Source organism: Aphidius gifuensis, linkage group LG6 (genome assembly GCF_014905175.1).
Source record: "Aphidius gifuensis isolate YNYX2018 linkage group LG6, ASM1490517v1, whole genome shotgun sequence".
In the NCBI taxonomy this organism is placed as follows: Eukaryota; Metazoa; Arthropoda; class Insecta; order Hymenoptera; family Braconidae; genus Aphidius; species Aphidius gifuensis.
Genome location: NC_057793.1, coordinates 1,802,988 through 1,828,927, shown reverse-complemented (window position 1 = coordinate 1,828,927; position 25,940 = coordinate 1,802,988). Strand labels below are relative to the sequence as shown.

Below are 25,940 nucleotides of genomic sequence, written 5' to 3'. Positions count from 1 at the left end.
CTGCTTGAAATTGATTCGCTGCCTGATTCAAATCCAAGCCGGGGCGTTTTTTTTTTTCTTAGTAATATTTATTCTATCTTTGTATTAGTTTCTATCATTATATATCGTTTATTAAAATTGATGAATTAATATATTTCTGTTTATTTGATATTTTAAAAATTATCTATAATCAATATCAAATTTTTTTTTCTAAAATTTCTTTTTTACTTTTATTTAAATAACATAAAATCATTGAAATAAATCTAATTTTTTTTTTCTCCAATCTGTTTTAAATGAATAAAAATAAATAATTTTTAGATATAATTGAAAAAATCAAATTTTTTTAAAGACGAGGCACTGTATCCGAAATGATTTGGTAATTGGTATCACGATTTCATACTTTTACGGCCTTCAAAATTATATTTATATCGACAAACTCTAAAAAAAATATTTACAGATAAAAGAAACGAGATTTTAATTACCTATTGATCACCAAACTAATTAAAATATATATTTATAAATAAACTCTATATAAAATCTTTTGTTTTCAGAAAACAGTCTGATATCAACAACAACAATTATTACTGTTATTAAATTAAAAATTATAAATTTTCAAAAATAAAAATTTGAAGAAAGCTCGTCATGTAATTATTCATATTATTTATTCATTTTTTTTTATACTAAATTTACAATAAAATACCATCATTAATCAATTAAATTTTTAAATTAAAAAACGTTAATTAATTAATCAATTGATTAAAATCTTAAAAACTCCATATTCTTAGTTTTAATACAAAAATTATTTTTCAGATATTATTAAAATAATTATTAACAACAATACTCGAAAGATATTATTTTCTTTCGTTGAAATTCAAACTTTCCGCCATCAGTCCACCATTAATAAAACGTCGATAAAATAGAGAGATAATTTCCAAGTTATTATTATTATTTTTGTTTATCAATTAAAAAAATTTTGTGTGTGAAAAAAATGTGTGTTATTTAAACAATATGTATTTAAAATAAATAAATATCAAATAGAAAAAATTAATAATTATTGTTAAACAAGTGTTTTTTAAATTTTGTGATTTTATTTTTATTGTAATTTGTTGTTTTTCTATAAATAAAATTTGACATAATAACAAGTTGTAAACAATCAAGCATTAGTATGATGTCAATAAATAATGAAATGGATAATATAAATATCATTAATAAAAACGAAGTAAGTAAATTATTAATAAAAAAATTATTTTATTTAATAATAATTTCCCCAAGGTTGATAAATTAATCATAATTTAAATAATAAATAATATTAAAACAAGTGTGTATATTGAGGTTATAGTCTTCATTTATAAAACATGTAATTTTCACTTTAGAGAAGAAAAAAAAGAGTTGAAATTAAATATTTATTCATCAATCAATAAACTACAATTTTTTCATCAACATTTTTATCATTTTAACAACAATTAAACCATAAAAATTATAAAATTAAATTTATTCAATGATTTTAATTTTTCCCTTCTCTCTCTGCCTTTTAATTTAGCCGGGAAAATACAAAAAATGTAATTAAATTTACATAAAAATATAATGACAAATAGATAACAAAAATAATAAATAAAATTTAAAAAACAATATTTCATGTTTTGAATATAACAAAAGGTTGCCATGCCATTATTATCGATTAATTTAATGCGCACGTTCAAAAACGTGGTGTCTTATATTACAAAAATGAGAACAAAATTATTGTAATATCCAGTGGAATGTAAAACAACGACCCAGTATACTTGAAAACTCGATTGTATGAACCAGTGAACTTTAAAAATCAATTATCAATCTAAAAGCTAAAATGAATAAATACATTTTAAATGACAATTATAAAAATTTGATATTAATTAACAAATTATCATCACAATCAAGCTGAATTATCAATAGTAATAATAATGTTAAAACAATAAAAAAATATTAAAAAACAATGATAGGATTAATACAATCATTGTCATGCTAAAATCATCAAAAAATATATCAAATTGCTGTTCATTTCAGTCAGCAAATTACTTAAAACCACCAGAACAACGTAAAACACGTCGTTTAAATGGTCTACAATTACCATTACATCCACAACAAATTGTTGGATGGTTAATTTTGCTGCTACTAATAACAACCTTCATCATAAAATTATTACCACAAGTTAATAAACCATACAATGACATTCTAAAATATTTAGTAACAATTGTATTAATAATACATATATCATCACATTTATTATCATTACTAATTGATCCATCATCATCAAAAATACGTAAACAACCAAGTAATATTGTTGTACCAGAATTTGATAAAACAAAGCATCAACATGTCATTGAAAATGGACGTTGTCATTTGTGTAATATAACAATATCAAGTGAAAAAAAAACTAAACATTGTTCTGTATGTAATAAATGTATTGATAATTTTGATCATCATTGTATGTGGTTAAACAATTGTATTGGTAAACGTAATTATAAATTTTTTATAATATGTATTGTATCAGCAATAGTATCAGCATTGATATCATTTTTATTATCATTCATTGAAATTGCAACGAGTATTAATTATTACATTAACAATCAAACAAATAATACAATAATTATGGACAACAATACAACATTACCAATAACACCAATACAAGATAATAGTTCATTGATAATAATAACAATTGTTTGTTTATTATCAGCAATTGCTGCTGCATTATTGATACATCTTTGTGTCTTCCATGGTTACATAACGTATTTGGGAATAACAACATATGAATATGTTAAAAATAAACGTGAATTAAATAATATTAATAATACAACAATAACATCATTAACATCAGCATCAGCAACAACACCGTCAACAATGACTATGACAATGCCAATGCAAAATTATCAGCCAACAAATAATCGTCAATATCTTTGTCTAAATAATCTTAATAATAATAATTATCATTTTTGTAATAATATTAATAATAGCAGCATGAATAGTGATAATCGAAATCATGTTTATATTTGTTCAACAACAAATGATATTAAAAATAATATACAAAATAATGATAAACGTAATTTTCATTTATATTTTTCATATAAAAATCATGAAGAAGCAACGTCCATTGAGCTTACATCACAAACAATTGAAACAAATAAAAAAATTGTAAATAATAGTATTGAATTGAAGCCATCAACACCATCACCAGTGTCATGTTGTTTTTCGATTATTAAAAATCACAATTGGTCTGATAGATATAATAAAAATAAAAATAAAAATCAACATGATAGTAATTTTGTAAATAGTGATGATAAATTAACAACAACAAAATGTAAAACTGTTAAGAGAATACAAAAATATTTACGTACACGTTTGCGTAAAAATACACGTCAAAAAAAGCTTGATTCAAATAAAAATATCAAGGGTAAAAAAAATCGTGTATCACCAGTGGAAAGTCCAGATTATTTAGATTTAAAAGATGAAGAAATTATGACAATTATGCCAAGTGTTGTTGATAAAAAACAAGATGAAGAAGTGGATCAACGAATTCAAGTTTCAGTTATACCACAAAGACAACAAATAACATTGCCACCGTTGAATTTATCAACGACTGATTTATCAAATGATATTATACATGAAAATAAAATATTTAATTTACCAGTATGTAAGAGAAATCAACAACAATTACGAATAAGAAGATCATCATTTAATCGTAGACCAAGATTTAAAATAAGTCAACATGTTACACAATCAGCACAATTATCACCAATACCTGAATCGGAATTATCAAAACCAACATCACCAAGATCACCAATTCAAAAAAAACATTTTTTTCCTGATGACTGAATTTATTAATCAATATTATTTATTATTTTTTTTTGTTTATTTAATGGTACATCAAAATCCGTCCATTATTTAATGATTTTTTAGAAAAAATATATTTAAAATCGTGATAATTTGAGTGTGCTCAAAAAATAAAATACCAAATCATTGTCATTGATAAAATTTTCATTCATCTTGCTCAAAATATATAAAAAATTTTCAATCATTTATTTAAAACTAAATGTAAATACAATTTGTTTGAAATTTAAAAAATAAAATTGTAAAAATGATGAATAATAAATTCATTAATTTAAAAAATCTATCGATTTTTTTTATGGGGTTTGAGTGTAATGGTGTTTGTACCAGGTACATCCAAGTTTTTTTACTCACAACAACAAGTATTTTAATATATCATTTTATAATAAAATGTTTTTTATTTTTGTTTGCGTGGTTTACTCTTCATCGCGTGACAATTCAACATGCTCATGTAACTCAGGTAAAAACACTCAATTTTTTTTACTCGTTTATTATGTTTTTGATCGATAGATCTAAACAGACAATAACTTAACGAGTTTAAAAAATAAAAACCTTGTTATTCTTGACCTTTAACAATAATTGTTGATCTTAAATGAAAAAAAAAATTTAAAATTCAGGGAGATGAAGAGGGCGATATCAACTTTAAAAAATAAAAATATGTATAATTAAAAATTTTCCCCTAAATATCATAAACATTATCATGATAAAATCATAAATTAATTTTGAAAATAAAATATATTTTTATGTTATTTTTCAGAATGAAGAACATAATGAAAATAGTGGTGATAATTTTTGGATTAAAATTGGATGTCCAAGGCATATTGTTGCACCAATGGTAGATGCCAGTGAATTAGCATGGAGATTATTATCAAGAAATCATGGTGGTGATTTGTGTTATACACCAATGTTTCATTCATCTGTATTTTGTCGAGATGCTAAATATCGTAAAGATGCACTACAAACAAATGAACAAGATAGACCACTTATTGTACAATTTTGTGGTAATGATCCAGATATAATATTACAAGCAGCTAAATTTGCTGAGCCATATTGTGATGCAATTGATGTTAATATGGGATGTCCACAGGGTATTGCTAAACGTGGACATTATGGTGCATTTTTACAAGATGATTGGGAGCTATTAAAAAATATTGGTAAATTAAAAAACAATAACAACATCAAAAGTCAGTTTAAATAAATTAATATTGAATTTTTATTATGTTTTAGTTGTTACACTTAAAAAAGGTTTAAAAATACCAGTAACTTGTAAGCTACGAGTATTTCCAGAGTTAAATAAAACAATTGAATATGCTAAAATGTTGGAAAATGCTGGAGCAAGTTTATTGACTGTACATGGAAGAACAAGAGAACAAAAAGGTCCATTAACTGGATTAGCATCATGGGAACATATTAAAGCTGTTTGTGATGCTGTTAAAATACCAATATTTGCTAATGGTAATATACAGTGTATTCAGGATGTTGATAAATGTATTGAATTTACTGGTGTACAAGGTGTCATGTCAGCTGAAGGTAATTTATATAATCCATTTATATTTGAGGGTTGTTATCCACCTTGTTGGATACCAGCAACTGAGTATCTTGATCTTGTTGATAAATATCCAGCACCAGCATCATTTGTACGTGGTCATCTTTTTAAAATTTTTCAACACATGTGAGTTTTTATTTTTATCAATAGAAAAATTCATGTATAAATGTTTTTTTAATTTTTCTTTGTTAGTTTATCTCTCCCAGAAAATTCAGAGGAACGTGAAATTTTAGCAAGAAATTCTACAATGGAATCATTTAGAAATGTTGTTGATAATTTGAGAGAACAATATTTGCCTTATCATGAGGGTAAATTAACTTGGAGACCAGATACTGATGATTATAATTTAAAATTACCACCATGGTTGTGTCAGCCTTACGTGAGATCAACACCAGAAGAACATATTAGTAAATTAGAGTCTAAAAAAATTGAATCGGTAAGAGAAAATTAATTTAAATTAAAATATATTTACGTGTTGGTTTTTTTTTCATTTATATTTTGCTTAATTTATAGGAAAAGTATGGAATTAAAAGAGAATATTTGGATGATGATGGTAACCAAGTATCAAAATCAAAAATGAAAAAACTTAAAAAAGTTGCTCATAAACAACGTCTTGGTTTGCCAGTTAAAAAAGGAACAGATCTTTGTCAAAATTGTCCAAATCCTTCGGTACTTATTTTATAAATATTAACACAATTTAAAAATATAAAAATTAATCATTTTTTCTTCTTTTAATTTCAGGGATTGAAATGTGAATACAAATATTGTCGACAATGTTGTAGAAATAAATGTTACAGCGAAAATCTCGACTGCATTGGCCACAGAAATATGACAAAAACACGAAGAAAAATAGCAATTGATTATAAAATTAAACGAAACGAAATAAATACAACATGACAATTATTTTTATCAATTTAAAAAAAAAGAAAAATAATAGGAAAACAAAATAAAAAATTAAACAAAATTCTGCACATAATAATTGTATAAATAAAATAAATTTTGAAATAAATTTTTTTAAACTTTAAATATCTATATTTATCATCAAAATATTTACAACATATTTATTTATATAATTTTCATTTTGTAAATTAAATAAAAATTATAATTCTACAATTAAATTGAGGTCTAGAAAAAAAAAAAAAAAAAATGATTTTAATAATTTCAATTACCTATACAGAAGTTGGTGATAATAAATTCGTTAAATTATCAATAATATTCGTCTGATTATTTTTATCAATGTCAATTTTTTTATTTTCATTATTATCTGTTTGACTTGACCATGATTTTTTACTTGCCAACATCATGATCATCAAAATTGGCAAATGTAAAAGTGAAAATCTAAATAATTTTCTAGAACTTGAGCTGTCTGATTGTTTATAAAATTGCCAAGCTAAAAACATACAAAAAATAATAATTAATAATTAATTTTTCTAAACATAATTATCAAAAATAAATAAATAAACTTACAAAGATATAAAAAATAAGCATTGAGAGGTGTTGATGCAAGTGCAAACCACCAATTGGTAACATCTAAAACTGGTGCAAGATAAGAAAGACCCATCAAAACACCACAATATCTAAAGGCAGTACGTCTACAAAGATCTGGATTTGTAACAGACATCATTCTATAACCAGCACGTGAATAATCTGGTCTTAAATTCCATGATAAAGCATTGAAATGTGGAAATTGCCAGGCATACAATATTCCTGACATGATCATTGCACCAGGTGATAAAATATCACCCATACAACCTGCCCAACCCATCAAAGGTGGAATTGCTCCAACTGCAAATAAAAACATTAACATTAATAATTTATTAATCATTTTTCCAAGTGTTATTACGTACCAATAGAACCAACCCAAGTATTGACTATTGAAACACGTTTTAATGGTGTATAAATTAATGTGTAAAGTATTAAATTTGCAGCACCAAGTGCAGCAGTTAAACCATTAACTTGAAAATAAAGTATTGAAAAACCTGCCATTCCTGATAATGCAGCAAATGCAATTGCATGAGCTGGTCTGTAAAATAATTTAAATATTTTTTAATAAAAATATAATTACAATTTATTTTTAATTAGCAAAAATTAATTTTTACGTTATATATCCACGAACAAGAACACGATTTTTAGTTCTTGACATTTGTGAATCAAATGGTACTTCAAAAAATTGATTTATTGAATTTGCTGTTGCTGATACAAGACCAGTACCAATTGAACACATTAAAAATGTTTGTGGATCAAATGCACCTGGTGCAAGTGCATATCCACCCATTGTTGTTATCACAACTAATGCTAAATTTTAAAAAAATATAATAAATTATTAATATAAAATTATATTTTAATATGTTTATGATTAACTTACATGTTAATCTTATTTTTGATAACATAAGACAATATTTTGTTATTTTTGTACAATCTAATTCAATGTTTTTCCATTCTGTTTCAGCTATTTTAGATTTAACTACATTTGGACTAGTTAAAGTTGATGCTAAATTATTATTTATTAATTTATCATTAAATACTGTGTCAGGAGGTAGTAAAACTGAAGGTTTCAGTATTTTTAAATTTTTTAACTGGTCTTCTGATGTATCTGATACTGATATCCATGGTTTTTCTTTGATACATTTTTTTTCTTTTGCCAGTGGCATTGATGAATACTTTAAATAAAATAATATACAATTTTTATATAAATAAATACAAATTATAAAAATATATGTATAGCAAACTTACAACAACTGATGGAATTTTTGTAGGACATTTTATCTGTCTACAGAGTTTTAATGAAGTCAACAAAAGTATCATGTTAGATATTATAAATTCACCTCATCCTAAAAAATTAAATTTGAATTAATCCAAGTACAATAATAATTTTAAAAAATATTTAATTATTATTGTTGATATTGTAATTGTATTATTTGAATGTTTATTTTGACCTTGATAGGTATTTTTTTATTTATAAAAAACACTAAGAATACACTTGTGACATAATCGAATTGGTATAATTTCTAACCTCAAAAAAAACTAAATAGAACAATTAAAGAAATAAATAAATTGGATTTTTGTTTTATTTATTTTCGTTTTTTAATTACCTGATGAAATTGTAATTTTTTATAATAATCATAACTTTGTAATCCAATAGACTGTCACTTATGTTTGTTTATTAATAACATTCAATAAAACTCGTGTGTTTTTTAACAAATAAAATACAGTATGGGCGAATTTTCATTGCTATTTGCTGCTATTTTTAATTTTCATAGAAATTGCAACTGTCATTTACGCGGTAGTTTAAATCAGTTTAAATGGTAAAAACATTGAAACATTTTCAAGTAAGCTATTTTTTAATTATTAATGATAATATTTTTAATTTAAAAAAACCAGAAATAAGAGTTTACATATGAAAAATTGAAGAGTAATTTTTTTCCAAAAATATTCGAAGAAACTTCAGATAAACCCTGGTGAAAGTGATCTCTCCAATTTTCTTAGATATTCTTCCGTTGGCCTCCGATTTTTTTCCGTTTTTCTGCGATATTACTCCGTTTTTCTGCGCATATTGTTGAATAAAAATTTCGAAGAAAAATCGGAGTAAAACAAAAAATCATTTTTTCCGATTATCTCCGGTTATCTCCGACTTGCTCTGATTTTGCATGGAACTCCCATCGTTCATCATATGGTAGACATTCAATTCGATCTGGAACTGGGGGCTTAGAATTTATTTCTGATAATTCACCATTTGAAGATTGTGATATACCAGCATCACTTGATTTTTTACATTTTAATTTATAAATAAAAATTATTATACACATAATTATCAACGATACTGCTACAACAATTATGATAAAAGTTATAAATACAGCATTATCAGATATTATTGGCTGATCACCAAGTAAATATGTTGTTTCCAATTGTAAATTTTGAAAATTCGTTATCTCACCAACACGGTTTTTTACAATACAACTATATTCACCAGTACAATTTCTATATAAACGTATAATGTACAATTCGGTATTATTGCGTGTGAAGTTATAATCACATGTGTTGCTAATTGGTTTTTGATTGATCAGCCATGTTACTGATGGCACTGGGTAGCCAGTAGCATAACACTTCAGCATAATCAATTGAGCTGTATATTCGATTCAGATATTACTGTTGTCTTGTTCATATTTGTGTAATCAAAATATGGTGCCAATTCATCATCGATATGGACATTCATATTTATTGAATCAACCATATTATTTATTATTTTTTTACCTTTGCAAATGTATGATAGTTTTTTTATTTTTGGTATTGCCTTATTAATAAATAATGATGAACAGTGAGATTCAATTCAGTTGTATTTTTTTTTATAATAATATTATTATTTGAGACAACTTTTGTGCCATTTTTATTGTACTAATTAACTTCATTGTACATATACAATGATGCTAAACATGTTACTTCTAACTCATATCAAATTCAAATATTTGTATCATCATTTCTAGTGACACCAAAACCATTTGGTACATCAATCATTCTTATTTGTAAACTTTTTTCTACAAAAAAAACAGGTTGTACAACCTGTTAAAAGACGCAGGAGTGATGTAAAAGTTTTACCACAGAGAAATTCTTCCGAAATCAGGGACGAGGAAAAATTTTTCCACTCATTTCCCCACATTCATTAATTTGATGAAAAGATCACGGGAATTTTGTAGACCAAGTACCTCGGTATATCAACTTTTTTGGAAAAAAGTGTCTTCGAATTTTCATTTTTTTCGAAAAAAATAAGCATCATTATGCTTTGCGTTATGTAACAATTAATAATTAGTCATTTTTTTTTGGAAAAATTAAAAATTGAAAAAGTTAGAAAAAAATCAAAAAAATGGAGAAAATTAGAGAAAGGATGGAGAGATTTGTCCGCCATTTCTCTAACCGTGTGGAAAAATATTTTTCCGCGAAAAAAACACACGGGGAGAAACATGTGGAAAAAATAATTTTACCCCGGAAAAATTCTTCCAAAATCGACGACGAGGTGGAAATTTTTCCACTCATTTCTCCGCATGGGTCAATTTGGGAGAAATTCGGAGTAACCGCGGAAAAATTCGGAGTAATCACGGAGAAATTCGGAAAAATTCGGAGAAATATTTTCATCAGGGGTGTAACAATACATACTTTACATATTACATCAACCATACATGTAAAAAAAATAGTTAATAAACATTGACGACAAAAAATGGTTTGTTGATAGCATTTAGTAAAGACAACGATAGTATATTGTTACACCCCTGGTGAAAACATTTCTCCGAATTTCTCCGTGATTACTCCAAATTTTTCCGCGGTTACTCCGAATTTCTCTCGAATTTTGTCGTCAATGTTTATTAACTATTTTTTTTACATGTATGGTTGATGTAATATGTAAAGTATGTATTGTTACACCCCTGATGAAAATATTTCTCCGAATTTTTCCGAATTTCTCCGTGATTACTCCGAATTTTTCCGCGGTTACTCCGAATTTCTCCCAAATTGACCCATGCGGAGAAATGAGTGGAAAAATTTCCACCTCGTCGTCGATTTTGGAAGAATTTTTCCGGGGTAAAATTATTTTTTCCACATGTTTCTCCCCGTGTGTTTTTTTCGCGGAAAAATATTTTTCCACACGGTTAGAGAAATGGCGGACAAATCTCTCCATCCTTTCTCTAATTTTCTCCATTTTTTTGATTTTTTTCTAACTTTTTCAATTTTTAATTTTTCCAAAAAAAAATGACTAATTATTAATTGTTACATAACGCAAAGCATAATGATGCTTATTTTTTTCGAAAAAAATGAAAATTCGAAGACACTTTTTTCCAAAAAAGTTGATATACCGAGGTACTTGGTCTACAAAATTCCCGTGATCTTTTCATCAAATTAATGAATGTGGGGAAATGAGTGGAAAAATTTTTCCTCGTCCCTGATTTCGGAAGAATTTCTCTGTGGTAAAACTTTCTTTTACACGTTTCTCCGCGTCTTTTTAACAGGTTGTACAACCTGTTTTTTTTGTAGAAAAAAGTTTACAAATAAGAATGATTGATGTACCAAATGGTTTTGGTGTCACTAGAAATGATGATACAAATATTTGAATTTGATATGAGTTAGAAGTAACATGTTTAGCATCATTGTATATGTACAATGAAGTTAATTAGTACAATAAAAATGGCACAAAAGTTGTCTCAAATAATAATATTATTATAAAAAAAAATACAACTGAATTGAATCTCACTGTTCATCATTATTTATTAATAAGGCAATACCAAAAATAAAAAAACTATCATACATTTGCAAAGGTAAAAAAATAATAAATAATATGGTTGATTCAATAAATATGAATGTCCATATCGATGATGAATTGGCACCATATTTTGATTACACAAATATGAACAAGACAACAGTAATATCTGAATCGAATATACAGCTCAATTGATTATGCTGAAGTGTTATGCTACTGGCTACCCAGTGCCATCAGTAACATGGCTGATCAATCAAAAACCAATTAGCAACACATGTGATTATAACTTCACACGCAATAGTACTGAATTGCGAATTACACATTTATATTGTACAATTGGAAAAAACATATTTACCTGTTCATCAGCCAATAATATCTGATAATGCTGTATTTATAATTTTAATCATAATTGTTGTAGGAGTATCGTTAATAATTATGTATATAAAATTTTTATGTATTTAAAAATTGATTAAATTAAATACTTTTTTATATTATTAATAAAATAATTATTGTTTTCATTATATTTTTATTTTTATTGATTTTATTTTTTATTTTTAAATTATCAAACTGATCAATTACACAGCTTTGTTTTTTTTTTACACATACATTTAAAAAAATTAATTAATCAGATCTATACTTTTTTGATTAACAAACGTATTTTTTTTCTTATGACTGCTCATTCAAACTCGGCCCTGGTGGAAATATTTCTCCGGTATTACTCCGTTCTTGGCTCATTCCTGAGAAATTACTCCGGCATGAGACTAATGACGGAGAAAATTCCTCCGACATGAGATCAATGCTGGATTTTTGTCTGAAAATAAAATCTACAAAAGATGAAAAAAAAAAAAATTAGTAAGTGGATATTTTTTTTAATCTATTATTCGGGATAAAAAATATTTCTAAAAATAAGTAATATTGTTGACTCATCTCATCGATCGCTTGTGGTTTTGAAATATTTACAGTAAAAAAAAAAAGTTTTATGTTATTCCCTCCTTTTTAAATATTTAATTGGAGTCTTATTCAAGTTCTAATCCATTAAATGATAAATTTTTTAAAATAATTATAGCGTAACTTAAATTTATATTCAAAAAAAAAACAAAACAAAAAATAATGTTTAAAATATATTAGTTCTTATTTTTTTAATATGAAATTAAATTACCTATGAATAATACTGACGTTGCAATCAAAAGTTTAAATATATTTTGCATTAATTGCAAATTATTATCTGCAGTCTAGAAAAAAATGTGTATATTTTTTTTTCTATTATAAATATTTATTTGCCCGTTGTTTATTAAATCTGTTTACTTGATTACTTAGAAAATTGATAAAGAATTGATTATTTTAAAAAATAAAGAATAGTTGATCGTCCGATTGCAACTCCCAATTCATTTACTGTCAAATGCCAAATCTAAAAAAAAAACAACAACAACAACATCAACAACAACAATAAATCACAATTACAATTTATTTTGAAATGAATAAAATTGTAATTCTTTTTCAATTTGCCAACACATGTGAATCACCACCTGCAGTTGCAACACGCCAAAAAGGTATTCCATTATCAACATTTTTATCTGTTGAGCATTGTACATCAATACTAAGAACAGGATCACAATTGTGCCATGATATTTCTGGAATAGTACACTTCATATTTGTTTAATTTCTCTTTAATACTTAATAATTTGAAAGGTAAACAACTGGTAAGGTAACAATCAAATAAGTTGTAATGATCAAAATGGTAAAATTGATAAAGCTGAAGTCAGCAAATGTAATGTTGAAGTTACACAAATATTAAAAAAATTACATAAAGATGTCAGTGATTTAACAAATGAAAAAAAAATGCTTGAAAAAGAATTTTAAATGACAGTAAAAAAAAAAAATAGAATGATCATTGAAATTGATAATGGAAAAAAGAAAATTTCACAAGTTGATAGTGATACTGCTGAATTTTAAAAAAAATGTCAACAATTATATACTAATGATATGAAAAATCTTGATGATACACATGATAAAATAAATACTATAAAAAATTATCAATCAAAATAAATAATTTCCATTAAATTTATATTGCTTATTCCATATATTTATTATAATTTTTTTTCATACATATATTTTTTTCATTTTTATAATTAATTAATTAACAACTATCCCTTTTTTTTTTTTTTTATAATTACGTATTTATCTTTAAACAATTTGATTGATATATTCATTAAAAGTTCTAAGTAACATGGTTTAATTTAAAATTAAATAAAAAATTAAATTTTCAGACTAGATTATTTGGAATGATGTTAAATAGTAAAAAAAAATAATTACGTATTATAATTTTGTTGAAGAAAAAAATAAACATTGATTTTTCTTTGAAATTGTCTTTGATTATTAATTATTATTGTGTTGATTATTTATATTAATTTGCATATTTATTAACAAGCTAATTTGTAATTTTTCTTTTTTATTTGAATGATTAAGTACAGCTTTTAATATTTACAGGTAATTAAATTCGATAAAATATAATTTCAGATAGTAATTTAAAGGCCACCAAGCAACGAGAAATAGTTTATTAAAATTAATAATAATATTATATATACATTTTATATATAATCAACAATTTAAATTTTAACATGCTCAAATTTATCAATTTTTTTAATGGATATTTAAAACATCCAAGAACAATTATTATAACTGCAATTAATAAATAAATTTATTGTTAATTATATTTACAAATATTGCTTGACAATTAATATCATTAAATTTTCCAATAAAATAATTTGAGTATAATAATTAAATTAGCAATAATTAAAATAATAATAATAAAATTGTTAAATTATTAATTTTTTTTTTTTTACGGTGGTAGTGATAATTGTTTTCTATTTTAAATGAACAAACAAAATTCAAATTGAATATTCTCAATTATTTTTCAAGTAGCCCTTATTTAAAAAAAAATTTCAATTAATTATTTAATTAATGTAAATTAACTGTGAATTTAAATTTTGAAAGGTGATTGTTTGATGATAAATTATCAACACTTTTCAATATATTTTTTTGAAAAAATGACAATTGATAAAAGATATACTAATCATGTGACTGTCGCGAGACTTTTTTTTTTTCTCGGTTTATTTATTATAAAACTATTTTTGTCGATATATTTATAAAAAATTCCTTATCAGTAAATTTTGTGATTACTAAAAATGAACGTCGTAGTTGGATGATTAATATATGCATTGTTAAAAATAAAAAAAAAAAACCATTATATGTTAAAAATTAAATAATCACAATGTTATAAAATATATAAATATTATTTATTCATTTATAAAAAAAAACATAAATTTACAATTATTTAATGGACAATTATTTATTGAAGCAAATCACTATAGTTGAGTCATTCCTAAAAAAGGAAATGTTTGGATATTTTTTTTTATTTTTTTTGGACCTTTCTTATTATAGATAAGAAAACTTTGACGATTCATTCGAAAATTTATCATTTTAATTTTCATTTGACAGGCGTTAACACCAGTCTTAAACGAGTGGCTATTCAGAAGGTGTCACATTAAGGCGCGATATTAATTAATTTGCGGGCGAAAAAGTGTAATTTTAACACGTTTAAATAGTGTTTAATTATTTATTAAATTTATTATTTAAATTAAATAAAATTATCCATTTTTTATTTATTTTTAAATTGAAATTTATTATAACAAAATGGATATTTATTGAGTGAAGGTGTTAATAATAATCATTGAATAAAAAAATTTTTAAATTATTTAAATTAATAATAATATCATCGTCGCATGTTTCGAGGACTGCTCAATTTCATCGTTGGTATAATCAAAAGCACAGTGCAGTTATAGTTGCAAAAATAAAAAATTTATTTAATAATTAAATTATTTTTTTTTTTTTTTTAATTTTTAATTGTTAAAGCTAAAAATTAATTAAAAAAAATTTTTGGAAATTTTATTTAAATTATTATTCGTTTACTTTGTATTAATTATAAAAAAAAATTATTAATATTTATTTTATTTTTTTTTTAATTATTATAAGTGCAACTATAACTGCATTAAATAATTTTATTTTTAATTTTTTATTAATGCTTTAAAAAAATTCACTGTGATGTTTTAATTATTGTCATCAAAAAAAAATTGAAAAAAATGATTACTCGTTATTTGAAGAATTTTAAATTTAAATTTTTGCTTTGTTGATAAAATTTATTAATAATTTATCAGTGGTTTTTAAAATAATTAAATAATATTTTCTCAGTGAAGGCTTGAAGAGTAAAGTACAACACTGTTGTTGATGCTATCAATAAAAATTAAAAACAAACAATAAATTTATTTTTATAATTATTAATCTAAAGATTTCATGATACAATTTACGTACTTAATATAATCAAAAGCACATTTGATTGTTTATTAAATTTTTATTTTAAATGTTGATAAATCATGTGATAGTTGTGTAACAATTAAGGTATTTTTTAAATTTTAATAATTGAAATGATTTTTTTATTATTTTATTTTCTAGATTGTTCAAATTTTAATAAAATTATTTTATTTATTTATATTTTTGTTATATAAAAATTAAATAAACAAAAAAAACAATTAAAATGAGTGAAATTATACCGGAGATTGAGCAAACTATAAGCCAACTTGAAAGAGGTACTGTTATAACAGAATTTTGTCAACGTAAAAGACCGGAAAAAAAGATACTTATGATAAGACGAGAAACAAGACAAATTTGTTGGGCTAAAAGTGCAACATCTCGTCTATATGATGGTTCAAGTAAGTCTCTTAAAATAACTGATATAGTGATATATCTAATATATTTTTTATTATATTTATAAACTTTTTAATTCTACAGTTGAAATTAGAGAAATCAAATACATTGTAGTGGGAAAATCATCAAAAGAGTTTGATAAATGGCCAAAGGATTCAAAAAAAATTGAAAATCTTCGTTGTTTTATAATTTATTATGGCTCAGAATTTCAATTAAAAACTCTATCAGCTTCAGGTAAAAACTTAAACTATACTAATAAATATAAAATACAAAATATAAATGTTAATTTTTAAATAATATTTGTTGTAGCTTCTAGAGAAAAAGAATGTAAATTATGGGTAAAATGTTTACGTTATTTGGTAAAAAATACAATAAATGCACCGTATCCAGTACAACTTGAACGTTGGCTTAAAAAAGAATTTTATCAAATAAAAAATAGTCATGAAATGGTAACATTAAAAAATATTGAATCATTTATGCCGCGTGCAAGTTGCAACATATCAACAAATAAATTACGTGAAATATTTCAAGAAATAGATATTCGTGAAAGTAAAGAATTAGATTTCGATAATTTTGTATTATTATATTATAAATTAATGATTGATTATAATAAATTTAATGATTGGACAAAATTATTGTTATATTCATCAGATAATAATATAATAAAATTGCAAGATTTTCAAAAATTTTTAATAAATGAACAAAATGATATGACAATTGCAAATGATACACAAAAAGTATCAAAATTTATGAGGGATTATTTACAAGATCCACAAAGAGATGTACAAGATCCATATTTTACATTAAATGAATTTTTTTCATTTTTATATTCAAAACAAAATGACATATGGAATGATAAATATGACAGAGTAACACAAGATATGACAAAACCATTATCACATTATTGGATAGCATCATCACATAATACATATTTAATGGGTGATCAAATAACTAGTGAAAGTAGTTGTCAAGCATATGTACGTGCTTTACGTTCTGGTTGTCGTTGTATTGAAATTGATTGTTGGGATGGATCAAATGGTATGCCATTTATACTTCATGGAAATACGTTAACATCAAAAATTAAATTTATTGATGTTATTAAAACAATAAAAGAGCATGCATTTGTCACATCTGAGTATCCAGTTATAATTTCAATCGAAGATCATTGTACATTACCACAACAACGTAGAATGGCTGCTGCAATGCAACAAGTATTTGGTGATTTATTGCTTACACAGCCAATTGATAAAAATGAAACAACATTACCATCACCACATGCATTAAAACGTAAAATAATATTAAAACATAAAAAGCTACCAGATGGTGTTGATGAGACAAAATTTATTGCTAGAAATAATCCAGTTAATCAAGAAATGGATGTACGTAATACTTTAAAAAATGGTATATTATATCTTAAAAATATTAATGATGACGGTTGGTATCCACATTTTTTTATATTAACAAGTCAACATTTATATTTTATTGATATATTTTCACAAGGACAAGAAATTGAAATTGATGATGATAATGATACATCATCAACAAAAACAATGATTAATGGTAAATTATATAGTGTATCAAATGATGAATTACATTTTGGTGAAAAATGGTTTCATGGTAATTTAGCACGTGGTAGAGAAGAAGCTGATGAATTAATACGTAAATATTCACATCTTGGTGATGGTACATTTCTTGTACGTCAATGTGTTACATTTGCTAGTAATTATTGTATATCATTTTGGCGTAAAGATAAAGTTTATCATTGTCGTATTAAATTAACATCAAAAATAGAATATTATTTAATTGATAGTTATTGTTTTGATAGTTTATACAGTTTAATAACATATTATCGTAATAATTTATTAAAAGGTCATGAATTTTCAATAATATTAAAAGAACCAGTACCACAACCATGTCAACATGAAACTAAAGAATGGTGGCATAATAATTGTACAAGAATTATTGCTGAGGATATATTAAAAAAAATATCAATTAATGGTACATTTTTAGTTAGACCAAGTGAAAAAGAATTAGATACATATGCAATCTCATTTTATGTTGATAAAAAAATTAAACATTGTCGTGTTAAATTCGAAGGTAGACTATATACATTTGGTGAAATAAAATTTGAAAGTCTTGTCGAATTAATCGACTATTATGGAAAATATCCACTATATAAAAAAATACATTTAAATAATCCAATAAATAACAATATTGATTATTTAGATTTTCAAAATAGTAATAACAATAATGGAGATGATAATGATAGTGTTTATGGTATACCTGGTTATGTGGATCCATCATCATTTATATCAAAAATAACAGTAAAAGCAATATATGATTTTAAAGCAAGAAAAGATGATGAATTGACACTTGTTAAACATGCTATCATAACAAATGTACATAAACAAGATAGTGACTGGTGGAGAGGTGATTATGGTGGTAAAAAACAACACTGGTTTCCAGCAAATCATGTTGAAGAAATTGAATGTCAAGACAGAGATACATTTGATAATAATAATATTAATAAAAATGATACAATGATGTTGGGTAATTTACAAAAAGGTTCATTAGATATAACTGGTGCAGTTGTTGAAATTGAATCAGATGATAAACCAGGATTTAAATGGATTATTAAAATTCATAATCCAAATATGTGTGATATATTTGAGGCATGTACACCATCAAAAGATATTGCAATTGATTGGATGAATACAATTAAAAAAACAGCGGAATATGTTAATGTTAGAGAAATCGAAAGACAACGGAAAATTGCTAAAGAAATGTCAAATTTAATAATTTATTGTCGTTCAACTTCATTTAATAATGAACGTATTAATAATAAGAAATTTATATTTCAAGAAATGAGTAGTTTTTCAGAAAAAAAAGCTGAAAAATTTATGTGTCAGCAAGAGCATGAATTTTTTATAAAATATCATCAAATACAATTGAGTAGAGTGTATCCAAAAGGACTAAGAATTGATTCATCAAATTATAATCCAATACAATTTTGGAATTCTGGATGTCAAATGGTTGCATTAAATTATCAAACTGGTGATAGATCAATGCAACTTAATTATGCAAAATTTCGTGATAATGGTAATTGTGGATATATATTAAAACCTGAATTTATGTTTAATGATTATTTTAATATGCATGATAAAAAAACATTAATTAATGTTGATGGTTTAAATATACATTTGACTGTTATTGGTGCAAGACATCTTCATAAAAAATGTAAAAGACCAGCAAGTCCATTTGTTGAAGTTGAAATTTATGGAGCTGAATATGATACTGGTGTTAAATTAAATACAAAAACAATTTATGACAATGGACTTAATCCAATGTGGAATAAAACATGTGAATTTGATATATTAAATCCAAATTTTGCATTGATTAGATTTTTAGTACAAGATGAGGATTCATTTGGTGATTGTAATTTTTTGGGACAAGCAACATACCCGGTATGTTTTTGATTTTATATATTATTTTAATTTATTATTTATTTATTTATATATAAAGATAATCGATTTTTTTTTTTTTATTTTTAATCAGATTCAGTGTCTACGAAGTGGCTACAGATGTGTACCCCTTAAAAATCAGTACAGTGAAAATCTTGAACTTGCAACACTTTTAGTTTACATAAAAATTACCAGAATACCAAGTGCTCTTCAATAAAATTATATCAAATTAAAATTGACTATTTGTATTATATTATTTTTTTTAAATGATTATTATTATTTTTTTTCATTTAACTAGATATCAAGGTATACACAGTTACAACCGTTGTCAAAAATCTTTTTTTTTTTTGACAAGGCTATTTAGCTTATTGATCACTTAAATAATTATTACACAAAAAAAATTTTCTTTTTATATTTTTTTAATATAATGTTTTTTAAAATTTCAGAAAATTATTAAAAATAATTGAATAATTTAAATTGTTTTACGTTTCATACAACAAAAATGTGCCATGATATTTTTGGAATAGTACACTTCATATTTGTTTAATTTCTCTTTAATACTTTAATTAATATATGCTAATAATTTGAAAGGTAAACAACTGGTAAGGTAACAATCAAATAAGTTGTAATGATCAAAATGGAAAAATTGATAAAGCTGAAGTCAGTAAATGTAATGTTGAAGTCACACAAATATTAAAGAAATTACATAAAGATGTCAGTGATTTAACAAATGAAAAAAAAATGCTTGAAAAAGAATTCAAAATGACAGTAAAGAAAGAAAATGAAATAATTATTGATATTGATAATGGAAAAAAGAAAATTTCACAAGTTGATAGTGATACTGCTGAATTTTTAAAACAATGTCAGCAATTATATACAAACGAAATGAAAAATCTTGATGATGCACATGATAAAATAAATACCATCAAAAATTTTCAATCAAAATAAATATTTTCCATTAAATTTATATTGTTTATTCCATATATTTATTATAATTTTTTTTCATACATACATATTTTTCATTGTTATAATTAATTAATTAACAGCTATTCCCCTTTTTTTTTTTTGTTTATAATTACGTATTTATCTTTAAATAATTTGATTCATATATTAATTAAAAGTTCTAAGTAACATGGTTTAATTTAAAATTAAATAAAAATTAAATTTTCAGACTAGATTATTTGGAATGATGTTAATTAATAAAAAAAATAATTACGTATTATAATTTTGTTGAAGAAAAAAATAAACATTGATTTTTCTTTGAAGTTGTCTTTGATTGTTAATTATTATTGTGTTGATTATTTGTATTAATTTGCATGTTTATTAACAAGCTAATTTGTAATTTTTCTTTTTTTTTTGAATAATTAAGTACAGTTTTTAATATTTACAGTTAATTAAATTCGATAGAATATAATTTTTGATAGTAATTTAAAGGCCACAAAGCAACGAGAAATAGTTTATTAAAATTAATAATAATATTATATATACATCTTATATATAATCAACAATTTAAATTTTAACATGCTCAAATTTATCAATTTTTTTAATGGATATTTAAAACATCCAAGAACAATTATTATAACTGCAATCAATAAATTAATTTATTGTTAATTATATTTACAAATATTGCTTTACAAATAATTATTATTAAATTTTTCAATAAAATAATTTGAGTATGATAATTAAATTAACAATAATTAAAATAAAAATAATTGTTAAATTATTAATTTTTTTTTTCTTAGGGTGGCAGTGATAATTGTTTTCTATTTTAAATGAACAAACAAAATTCAAATTGAATATTCTCAATTATTTTTCAAGTATTCCTTATCAAAAAAAAAAAAATTTAATTAATTATTTAATTAACGTAAATTAGCTGAATTTAAATTTTTAGAAAAATTAATTTTTAATTAAATGATGATTTGTGTTAATTAATTTATGATTCAATTTATAATTGATTGATTAGACTGAGCTAACTTGAACAGTTGATACAGTTTGCTCATCTTGATTTCTAATTGTATCATCAGTTTCTACACTGTCATTTGTATCACTTGACAAATGACGTTCATTATCAATAATTATTGAATTAGTATCACTATCATTTCTTTTTTTAATTGTGGCTAATGGTATTGTTCCATCACTTTCATCAATATTTAACATAACTTTACTACCTTTTATATTATCTTTATTATTTGATAATTGATTATTTGATTTTTTATTATTATTATCTTTATCATTTGGAGTATATCCATTTTTATTAATCTTACCATTATTATTATCTTTGTCTTTTGGTTTTTTAGTTAAGCTAAAATTTGTTATTTTAGATGCACTTTTATTGCTGTCACGAGCTTGACGAATTGAACCAACTCTTGTTGGATCCGATGATGCTTCTTCTTCAGTTATTGATACTAAATTTACTTTTGCATCAACAGTGCTGTCTTCTTTCTCAACAATTGGAATATCATCTGTAAAAAAAATTTATCAAATTTTAAATTATCCAAGTATAAATATTTTTCTTCATCATCAACACACTTTCTATGAAATATTTATAAAATATACAAAAGCGTGTTTAAAAAAAAGCAACAAGTGATTAAATATAATTTTATTTTCTTCATCTTCTTCATCTTTGCTGTAATTTAAAAAAAATAATAAACAGCTTATTGTCATGTGTAATAGAACTGAAGCTTGATGTTTTGTGCAGAAAAAAAAACAATTCAAAGTGCCTAAAAATATCATTGATGAAAGTAAATATACTTTTTGTTTTTTTCACACTTTAAAAATCATTTTTAGACTTTTTTTTTAATGGTTTATTTACGTACAAACTGTCAAGTGATGCAATATTTTTATCACCAAGTGATTGTTCTTCAAGAACTCTGTATAATCTAGCACCAGCAGATAATCTACTTTCATTTCCTGGTGATGTATTTTTATCTTTATCTTTTCTTCTTCTATGAACATCAACAGATGACAATAATTCTCCAGTATTATCAAATTTTTTATCACGTATTTTTTTAGGTGATGAACGATTTGGTGAGCCATGACTACTTGCTAAACTTTCTCTTCGTGAATTATCAATTGATGATGTACAACTTTTAATAATATTAATATCATCATCATCAAATGATTGTTGTGTATGTTTACGTAACCAAACACGACGTTTACCTGATGATGGTGCTGATAACTGTGGTTTTTCATCAATTGTTTTTTGATCAATTGGTTCAAACAGATTTACATCCAGATCGTCTAACATTTCATTGATTATTAGATACAAAATTTCGTTTTTTTTTTTATTGTTTAAAATAATTTTAATACTTGGTTAAATTAATATTAAATAAAAAAATAATAATAATATCTTTACCTGGTAATTTTTTTGTTCTAAATGATGCATTTGTTATCATTGATTTTGAAATTGTTGGTGTTGCTGCAGCTGGTGATAGAGCAACATCAACACCAAGTGAATTATCACTAGCTTGTCCTAAAAAATTATTATAAATTTTGTTAAATTTATTGATAAAAATTGTACAATAATAATAATTACCAATTGGTCCAAGACTTATTGAATTTCTAATGGCATTTGTAACAAGTAATACATTGGAATAACCATCGTAACATATTCTATTGTGTATATCTTCAATTGCTTGGCAACCAACATTCCAACAATCATTGTACATTGAAAAATAAATGCCATGTAGAAGCTCAAGAATAAATTGATTTGATATTGGTATACGTGGAAGTAATCTTGGTACAAAGCTTGATTCACTTCCATAGGATGATCTTTGATGATGTCCTGGTTTTGTAAAGCCTTGTGTAACTAGTCTAAAATGAATTAACAAATAAATTAACTATTTATTGTTTGTAAATAAATAAATAAATAAGTTGATTTTATATTTTTTCATTGACTTACTTTGATGATACTTTGCACAGTTGTTCAAGTGATGATTTTTTGATAAAACTCAATTGTTGATTAAACACAAACAACAATGCAGTCATTATTTTAAGTCTATTTTGTGCATTTAACGTTTCAACTTGTTCAAGTGGACCCCATCTAACAAGTTTTGTATTACACTCTTCAAAACGACGAACAGCACTTTCTGTCAGTGATGCTGGAGCAAGACTTGATGGCTAAAAAGTAAAATGAAATTACCACATTGTTTAGCTGAATTTTATATTATTTTTTTGAAGTATAAATTAATTAATTACCTCGTGATAAATTGACAACATAGCCAGTGATGGTAAACGAAATGAGATGTCTTTATTTTCACCAGATTTATCAACAACTTCAAGGTTGTAAAGTCCAATCAACAAAGTCTCCACAGAACGACAATTCTAGCAAAAAAAAATATATATACAATTAGTAAATAATTACAGCATGACTGTGCCATTTAAAATAATTATTAATTCAAGTGTATCATTACTTTAATGTCACCATGAGCAACTGAATTTAGATAAATAAATATCAATGTTGGTACAAATTGAAGAGTAAATCTTTGCAAATGAATTTCACGTGATCGATAAAAATCAAATAGCTGATTACAAACAGTATCAACAAGCTGAAAAATAAATAAATATCAATATTTAATTATTTAATAAAATTTAATTTAACCAATTATCAATAATTAATATTACTTCACTATTTTTACTTCTTTCTTCTAATAATGTAAAAAGTGCTCTAATTATTTCATGATCTTGTGACAGGGTATTTGCAAATGTGTGCAATTCAGCTGGTGAATGATCAGCACAATCAGCAAGCCACTCATTTACCAAACTTTCAGTCATTTTGATGAATCCAATTAGCTTTTTATTACAAATATAAACTGTCACTTGTAAACTGTACAAATAAATATTTAACAAATACCAAAAAAACAACAAAAATATGTAAATAATTTAATGGAAATTTTTTAGCAATAATAATAACAACAACAATTGTTTGTTGACACAATTTTTTGACACTTGATTTGTCAATTTATTTTGATTATTTACAGGATAATATCATTGTTTTGTTTACTTGAATAATTTATTGTTAAATTTGAGTGCAATAAATTTTGTGTTATTTGTTTTTAAAAAATATGTATGATCTGTATGATCACTCACACGAATTTTGCGAAATATATATTTTTTATTGTTTTTTTAATATTAACAGATGACGTCATTAACTTGACTAACTATTATTATTGCTATTATTATTACTCAGATTAAAATTACGCGTATATTTCTACCATGGCCATTTTTATTTTTGAGAGGTGTAAATGTCTGTCGATAAATTACCGACACTTTATCATATATATTTTTTAAAATTGACAAAAAAAAATTAAATCAGAAATTATAATGTGCATTTTTCATCATAATTTAATCATCACGGATTGTATTGGGAAACGCACAATTCACCATGACGTCTGGTGGTAAATTTCTGGAAACTATTTCATACACCCATTCATATGTGTATACACAGTATATATGCTAAATTAATAAACGAATAATATTTTTACAAATTGTTTAAAAGGTCTGGTACAAAATTTTCCGCAAAATTGATTAAAAAAAATAAAAAACAAGACTTTACGTTTCTGGGTGCAACAGTAATTCCAGGAGAAATAGAGATCTGAGTTTCTATGCATTTTCGAGGTTAGACAAACAACAACCTGTCAAAGTAAAATCACATTTTGATAATATATCAAGTGGCAAACACATGATACTCATCACTTGAATCAATTTTTACACCTATACTCGTAATATGTTCCGCATATATAATACGATTTTCTTCAAGGGAATTTCGTGAGGAATTCGTTTTTCGTGCCCATGAAAGTATATACTCTAGTGGTCTTCGATTTTTGCCGATGTATCGACAAGCCGATTTTAAATCGGAAAGTATCGAGTACTTTTACTCGATACTTTTTTTGGGCCGATGTATCGATTCTCGATACTTTTTTTCAAGAGGGTGTACTGAGCCAAGAAAAAATATGAAATCACTTGGTTAATTTTTTTTATTTTGGATTTTTTTTTCTATTTTTATTTGTTTGCAAACTATGGTTCTATTATATTAGAAAAAAAAAATAGTGTTTTTACCATTTTTTACTAAAGTGATGATTTCTTTACCTACCGA

The 25,940-nt window shown here is 24.2% G+C and overlaps 5 protein-coding genes across 7 annotated transcripts; 3 read left to right on the top strand and 2 right to left on the bottom strand.

Moving 5' to 3' along the window:
• The first annotated feature begins 899 nt into the window (after positions 1–899).
• LOC122858740 (tRNA-dihydrouridine(16/17) synthase [NAD(P)(+)]-like) lies at positions 900–6,326 on the top strand. Of its 2 annotated transcripts, none has more exons than XM_044161846.1 (6): positions 900–1,198; positions 4,595–4,991; positions 5,065–5,509; positions 5,576–5,819; positions 5,897–6,052; positions 6,125–6,326. In XM_044161846.1, the coding sequence occupies exons 1-6, from the start codon at positions 1,145–1,147 to the stop codon at positions 6,278–6,280; spliced, it is 1,452 nt and encodes a 483-aa protein (XP_044017781.1). In that variant the 5' UTR covers positions 900–1,144; the 3' UTR covers positions 6,281–6,326. The 2 variants fall into 2 exon arrangements, with proteins under 2 accessions (XP_044017781.1, XP_044017782.1); XM_044161847.1 differs by lacking the exon at positions 900–1,198 and adding an exon at positions 4,077–4,167 and having other exon boundaries at positions 6,125–6,325.
• LOC122858739 (putative uncharacterized protein DDB_G0292292) lies at positions 1,697–3,879 on the top strand. The gene has a single exon (XM_044161845.1). It carries the CDS (start codon positions 1,975–1,977, stop codon positions 3,823–3,825), a length of 1,851 nt encoding a protein of 616 aa, XP_044017780.1. The 5' UTR covers positions 1,697–1,974; the 3' UTR covers positions 3,826–3,879.
• Positions 6,327–6,391: 65 nt separating the features above from the next.
• LOC122858742 (protoheme IX farnesyltransferase, mitochondrial) lies at positions 6,392–8,600 on the bottom strand. The gene is made up of 7 exons (XM_044161848.1): positions 8,476–8,600; positions 8,117–8,214; positions 7,749–8,043; positions 7,483–7,678; positions 7,231–7,406; positions 6,851–7,168; positions 6,392–6,773 (listed from the first exon to the last, which is right to left on the bottom strand). The coding sequence occupies exons 2-7, from the start codon at positions 8,186–8,188 to the stop codon at positions 6,553–6,555; spliced, it is 1,278 nt and encodes a 425-aa protein (XP_044017783.1). The 5' UTR covers positions 8,189–8,214; positions 8,476–8,600; the 3' UTR covers positions 6,392–6,552.
• A 7,615-nt stretch (positions 8,601–16,215) lies between these two features.
• Positions 16,216–20,063, top strand: LOC122858738 (1-phosphatidylinositol 4,5-bisphosphate phosphodiesterase gamma-1-like). The gene is made up of 4 exons (XM_044161844.1): positions 16,216–16,390; positions 16,470–16,619; positions 16,695–19,849; positions 19,941–20,063. The coding sequence occupies exons 1-4, from the start codon at positions 16,216–16,218 to the stop codon at positions 20,061–20,063; spliced, it is 3,603 nt and encodes a 1,200-aa protein (XP_044017779.1).
• Positions 20,064–20,809: 746 nt separating this feature from the next.
• Positions 20,810–25,007, bottom strand: LOC122858737 (hyccin-like). 2 transcript variants are annotated; one of them, XM_044161843.1, is made up of 8 exons: positions 24,470–24,980; positions 24,259–24,393; positions 24,044–24,169; positions 23,748–23,965; positions 23,382–23,659; positions 23,202–23,318; positions 22,663–23,086; positions 20,816–22,308 (listed from the first exon to the last, which is right to left on the bottom strand). In XM_044161843.1, exons 1-8 carry the CDS (start codon positions 24,617–24,619, stop codon positions 22,305–22,307), a joined length of 1,452 nt encoding a protein of 483 aa, XP_044017778.1. In that variant the 5' UTR covers positions 24,620–24,980; the 3' UTR covers positions 20,816–22,304. The 2 variants fall into 2 exon arrangements, with proteins under 2 accessions (XP_044017777.1, XP_044017778.1); XM_044161842.1 differs by lacking the exon at positions 22,663–23,086 and having other exon boundaries at positions 20,810–22,308; positions 24,470–25,007.
• Between the last annotated feature and the right edge of the window lie 933 nt (positions 25,008–25,940).

Bases quoted from the DNA above. Each gene is read 5' to 3' on its own strand.
- LOC122858740 (XM_044161846.1), top strand. From the start codon at position 1,145: ATGATGTCAATAAATAATGAAATGGATAATATAAATATCATTAATAAA. The intron at 4,992-5,064 runs GTAAATTAAAAA...ATTATGTTTTAG, and splicing joins GGAGCTATTAAAAAATATTG to TTGTTACACTTAAAAAAGGT. The intron at 6,053-6,124 runs GTACTTATTTTA...TTTTAATTTCAG, and splicing joins AAAATTGTCCAAATCCTTCG to GGATTGAAATGTGAATACAA.
- LOC122858739 (XM_044161845.1), top strand. From the start codon at position 1,975: ATGCTAAAATCATCAAAAAATATATCAAATTGCTGTTCATTTCAGTCA.
- LOC122858742 (XM_044161848.1), bottom strand. From the start codon at position 8,188: ATGATACTTTTGTTGACTTCATTAAAACTCTGTAGACAGATAAAATGT. The intron at 7,679-7,748 runs GTAAGTTAATCA...TTTAAAATTTAG, and splicing joins ATCAAAAATAAGATTAACAT to CATTAGTTGTGATAACAACA. The intron at 7,169-7,230 runs GTACGTAATAAC...TTTTATTTGCAG, and splicing joins TACTTGGGTTGGTTCTATTG to TTGGAGCAATTCCACCTTTG.
- LOC122858738 (XM_044161844.1), top strand. From the start codon at position 16,216: ATGAGTGAAATTATACCGGAGATTGAGCAAACTATAAGCCAACTTGAA. The intron at 16,620-16,694 runs GTAAAAACTTAA...TATTTGTTGTAG, and splicing joins AAAAACTCTATCAGCTTCAG to CTTCTAGAGAAAAAGAATGT. The intron at 19,850-19,940 runs GTATGTTTTTGA...ATTTTTAATCAG, and splicing joins TGGGACAAGCAACATACCCG to ATTCAGTGTCTACGAAGTGG.
- LOC122858737 (XM_044161842.1), bottom strand. From the start codon at position 24,619: ATGACTGAAAGTTTGGTAAATGAGTGGCTTGCTGATTGTGCTGATCAT. The intron at 24,170-24,258 runs GTAATGATACAC...TTTTTTTGCTAG, and splicing joins TTGCTCATGGTGACATTAAA to AATTGTCGTTCTGTGGAGAC. The intron at 23,660-23,747 runs GTAAGTCAATGA...AATTCATTTTAG, and splicing joins CTGTGCAAAGTATCATCAAA to ACTAGTTACACAAGGCTTTA.